The 5,021-nt window shown below is 41.8% G+C and overlaps 1 protein-coding gene across 1 annotated transcript; it reads right to left on the minus strand.

Moving 5' to 3' along the window:
- Positions 1-249: 249 nt before the first annotated feature.
- On the minus strand, positions 250-4,239 carry COMMD3 (COMM domain containing 3). The gene is made up of 8 exons (XM_061178813.1): positions 4,057-4,239; positions 2,612-2,723; positions 2,443-2,506; positions 2,315-2,349; positions 1,891-1,951; positions 1,739-1,795; positions 1,587-1,646; positions 250-606 (listed from the first exon to the last, which is right to left on the minus strand). The coding sequence occupies exons 1-8, from the start codon at positions 4,193-4,195 to the stop codon at positions 547-549; spliced, it is 588 nt and encodes a 195-aa protein (XP_061034796.1). The 5' UTR covers positions 4,196-4,239; the 3' UTR covers positions 250-546.
- Positions 4,240-5,021: the final 782 nt, after the last annotated feature.

Raw genomic sequence — 5,021 nt, forward strand, 5'->3', positions numbered from 1 at the left:
GCTGCGGGCGAGCCCTCAGGCACAGGTAACGGGACGGGCCGGCTCCCGGCGCGGGGCGACCGCGCCCTTTCCCCACGTCCCGAAGCTGCGGTCTTCAGGCAACCCCGAAGATCGCATCCTTTCCCACTACGCTTAACTTTAATCCTGAGAAGAGGCGATCGTTCAAAGTTAACGCCAATCGTGCCTGTGTTTTCAAAGTAATAATTAACAAACTCAAATCCAAACAAACTCTCAGCACTCTTTAGTGGGAACAACTTATTTATTCAGAATATAATACTGTCTGCTTCCTTTTGGAAGACTTGGAAAAGATCAAATATCAGTGTACGGATAATACTAAAGATGATTCAAATACTTAGGCAGACTTTCCCTCTTAACCCTTTCACAAGTGTAAAAAAATAAAGTGTCAAAATTGATGAGTGACAGAAATCCAAAAGAAAAAATTTGTTCTGAAAAGGAAGACATCCAGATCGCAGAAACGATGGTTTGGCGGACGGCAAGGCGTTCCTGGTCTTCCTCTAGACCGGGGCAGATCGTTAACTTCCCAAGTTACAACTGAGTTGCTCTTTCCAGGCTTTTCGAAGCATCTTTAAGTTTCCCTACTAAGTCCTGAAAGACGTATATGATGGATCGTTTTTAGGATAAAACAAGAAAGAAGTATCCAACTTTGAGAAAGATGCAAGAAAAGAGTCAGGGGACACTTTCTAAACAAGTTTAAAATTCACAAAGATTTTAAACCTTTGACAAACCACTATCAAAAGAAGGTTTTCCTCTAAAATATAAAAGATATAAAAAATTAAAGAAGGTCAATAGAAGGTTTTCCTCTAAAATATCTCATCTTCAAATGGGCTGCTTGCCCTCAGATGTGAGATATAGTTTCTAACTGAATCCTCTGAACAGGCAAAGTATATCAAAATTAAATTTCTCAAGTTATCTAACAAAGATTATGCTGTATTCACATCTTCTGAAAGTTTAAAGTTTGATTAATGGTTACATTAAAACGACTCTGCAGGAGATCCCTTTTGAAAAATTCAATCTCATCAAAATTTCAAGCAATGACCTTCATTTTTTTAAGTGGTAAGAAATAAATTCGTTGTCATGTCCATTAATCAATGTAATTTTGAATTTCCCCAGTCTTACACTGGCAATATAAACAGTTTTAGAATTTTTGTATACTTGCTCCTTTATAAAAAGTCATTTACAACTACTGTTTAAAAATCATGTTTTGAGAGTTTAATTCAATTTCTGAAAGCAAAGAAGACATTTTCAAAGCCAAGCTCTTCTTTTTGCTTTGTCCTATTGGCTCACACTTATCACAAATAGAAGGAATTTACACTCAACACTACACAAGTTTATTTTAATTGGAGGGAACAGCAAATGCAGACCAATTCTCTATTAGTAACACTGTAATTTCAAAAGCGAAGCCTATGTTAAAATATTGCTTTTGAAGGCCCCTCACCATTAAATCCTTAACCAACCTTCATTATCTACTGACAGATGGTTAATTTTCTTTTGAACTTTCCATAGGCATAATTCTCAATTAAAAATCTGTAAAAAGATAGGCATATTCACAGATCCTAATACTGTACCTGTAATTGTTCCATGTTGCAACTAAAACTAATCTCTGGGTGGGATCGGGAATCAGTGTTCTAGGGAAGAAAAAAATGCTGTTTATTTAAATCAAGGAAATTTTAAATTTCATTACACATTTAATTTTTAGACAGGGCTTATGTATAAATACCTCTACATTTAAGGTCACCAAATATGCAGGTCTGTACATCTTATCAAGTTGATTGGTCTAAAACAACACAACACATTGATTTCAGTCTTTAACTATTATTTTTTTTAAAAAGTTCCCTAAGTTCCCCTAGAGAACAGTTCGTTAAACTTTACCTTTATCTGATATTCCAAATGCCAAGAAACATCAGTTATATGAGGGAAAGATCTGCCTATACTGAAAGATACAATGATAATTTTGTACATAATAGCTACAGGAAAACTTTCAGTATTTATCTTCACCAACAATGGTGTCTACCACCTCCCCACCACACACACACAATTTTAATCCATTCTGAATTTAAAACATTGTTAAACTTTATTTTCAAGTTCTGAGGAGTAAAAGAGCATTTTAAAAATTATCTCCATAAACTTTATCTTTAAAAACATTAGCTTAACTGCAATTGTTTCACTTGCCCTTTAGCCCCTTTTCTTTTGGTCTAGATCCCGTTTTTTTGTCCTGTTTTGTTTCACACCAACACTCTCCATTCATACCTGCAAGTAAAAAGTGGCTCAGCTTGACACCTTATACAGGACCTACCTTCCCAGTAGGATTTCTAGGGAATTCTTATTATTCTGGGAGGAAAAAAAAGAAAGAAAATACATCTTTGCAAACAGAGTAGAAGAAAAATAGTAATTGTTAATTTTTTAAAAATTTAAGTAAGTAACCTGATATTCCGTGCAAAATAATTCTATTCTCTCGCTATCAAATTTACAGTCTTCTAGATAAGTGCTAAAGAAAAAAAAAAGCCTAAGTTTAGTCTCCATTTTAAAAACTGAAATTGGAATCATAAAGGTACTATTTGAAAACAAATGGATATTTAAATAAATCCTGTACCTTAGAGTTGATTTGTCAGCTCTTTGCTTTCCAGCCTCCAGTATGTAAGTTGCAGCTGCTGCATGACAATGTTTTAAAACCACTGGATCGATATGTTTCAAGTCTGGGTGATCTAAAATAAATTAATTGCCAGTGATGCCTGTGATAAATTCTCTATAGTCCTGTTTCTAAAAAGGAATTTTAATTTGGGTAAAGAACCCTCTTTAACAAAATAACAAGAAGAATTCAACTATAAGGACTGGAAATTATAAGTAAATGAGATGTGCAACATGGTCAATGGCAAAACAATAAAGATCACACATCAATAATTATGCAATTACCTGGTCAAATTACCTTCTTTTACTTTACCTTAATACTCTTATTTATTTTTTAAAAAACATAGTCCTAGAGTAAAATATACACTGGTCACTCTAAAGATGGATGGAGTAAATTCCGAGGAAAATAAGATAAATATTTTATATGGTGTAAATTTAAGAATGAATAAACTTTCCTTCTAAAGATTGATTAATTTTATGCTAACTGGCTCCGTGGACATTAACACATGGAGGTGGGGGAGAGGGAACGAGTTCAGAATATAAAATACAATTTTCAAAATATTTTCAGGTTTCGACAGCCATCCTTTTTTTTTTTTGAGATTAACCAGGTGGTGGTTACTATTTTCGTTTAAAGAACTTCCACTTTCATACTTTTTGTACACGTGTTTAGCTCGTGAAACTACAGGAAAAAAACACAAAAATTTGAATTGTTGAGATATTTATATTTAAGAAAATCATGTAATAGCGATCTGTCTTAAAATATGCCTCCATCCATACTGACACCGCACTCCGCAATCACTGACCCGACCACTTATAAGAGACTCCCCTCCTGATAAACTAGTGCAGAACAAAACATTATGCACCATATTTTAAGGGTCTAGGCGTGGAACCTGTGCAAAACATATTGAACTAGAGTGTTGGAATGATCAGAGGAACTTGAGGTATTCTCTAAGCTGAAAAATGTCAACACTATTTGACGTAGTAATTACTTTGGAAGCAGACCCTTTAAAACCTTCGCCAACCTAGCACTGAAAGCTTGAATTGCAGGGAGCTGCCCTGATGAAGTCCAAGTGTCAAACAGCCTTTGCCCCAGACCAGGCTGAAAACCTTAGATGTTTAGGCCACAAACAAGACTTGAACACCGGCTTTACAAAGAAACAAAGAGCCTGGGAGAGGAAATCAGGCCAGGAACGTGTAGCTGGCTGTGTGCAGGTGCCAACTGGGGAGAGAACAATGCTCGGGGTCCGATGTGGGTTCTGGCAGAGCCACATCCCCACACTCCGTCCGGAGCGAAGGGCAAACCCCGGAGACTTCCTCTTCCCGGGGCTTTCCCCTTCTCGCTCCATCTCGCTCCTCTTCTCCGAGCGCCCCTCCACCCAGGCCGATCCAGCTCAGAGCCGAGCGGCTTACCTAACACGGCCTCGTCCGCCTGGGCGTCCAGCAGGCTCTGGAAAGCCGCCCGGAGGAGAAGCGTGAAGGCGTTGGAGTCGAAGGAGCCGGGATCGGCCAGCATCTGGAAGCCTTTCTGCACATACTCCGAGAGCTCCATTGTGAGCGCGCCGTGACCTTCGACACGCGCACCACGTGACACGCGCCGCGCGCTCAGCTGATGCGGCCGCGCGCGCACGCGGCTGGGGCGGCGGCGGCGGCGGCGGCGGCGCGGCGCGGGCGGCGCGGGCGGCGGCGCGGACTGCGGGCCTCCCAAGCCGTGGGCTCCCCGCCGGCCTCCCGGGCCGCGCCCCGGCCCGCGACCCCGGCCACCCGCCTGCCGCCGCCGCTTCCGTCCAGTCCTTCCTTGTGCGCCCGCCGCTAGGGCCGCCGTGCCTTAGCGCGAGGGGCGGCCCGGGCGCTTTGTGGACGCGCTCGGCGCTTTCTCTGCTCTCGGCGCTCACCTAGGACTGTCACCGGCTCCTGCGGGGCCCGCGGGAGCGCTCCCGAAAGACCCCTCGGGAGGTGGTGACGGTGACGGGATCCCGGCCCCCACCAGCCCCGAGAACTACGCCTTCCCCGCTCCTCGCTCAGCGCGAAAGCCTGCGGGAAGCTCCAGTCGGAGGCAACTGGTTGGTTTTTGGTTGGGGGCTTTTTCTTAACTCAACAGCTTAACCCCCAAGCACTGCCCTTATGTGAATGAGACTGTAGACGTCTAATTATAATTCTTGCTTATTTTTCCTCTTTCATTGTCATTTCTGGAATACGGCAGTTGATTCCTTCCTGCGTGGGGGGGGGTGTGTGTGTGTGTGTATACACATAGTGCGCGCGTGTAGGTGCTGTACTTCGACAATTGAGGGATTAATATCTTATTCATGAACATATTGGACAGAATTATTAAAAATTTTAGATGCAGTTGCAAATAAACACCTTTCAAAAGCAAACTG

The sequence above is a fragment of the Eubalaena glacialis genome, chromosome 2 (genome assembly GCF_028564815.1).
Source record: "Eubalaena glacialis isolate mEubGla1 chromosome 2, mEubGla1.1.hap2.+ XY, whole genome shotgun sequence".
Taxonomy (NCBI): Eukaryota; Metazoa; Chordata; class Mammalia; order Artiodactyla; family Balaenidae; genus Eubalaena; species Eubalaena glacialis.

Bases quoted from the DNA above. Each gene is read 5' to 3' on its own strand.
- COMMD3 (XM_061178813.1), bottom strand. From the start codon at position 4,195: ATGGAGCTCTCGGAGTATGTGCAGAAAGGCTTCCAGATGCTGGCCGAT. The intron at 2,350-2,442 runs GTTACTTACTTA...TTTTCCTCCCAG, and splicing joins TATTTTGCACGGAATATCAG to AATAATAAGAATTCCCTAGA. The intron at 1,952-2,314 runs GTAGGTCCTGTA...TGTATCTTTCAG, and splicing joins CTAGAAATCCTACTGGGAAG to TATAGGCAGATCTTTCCCTC.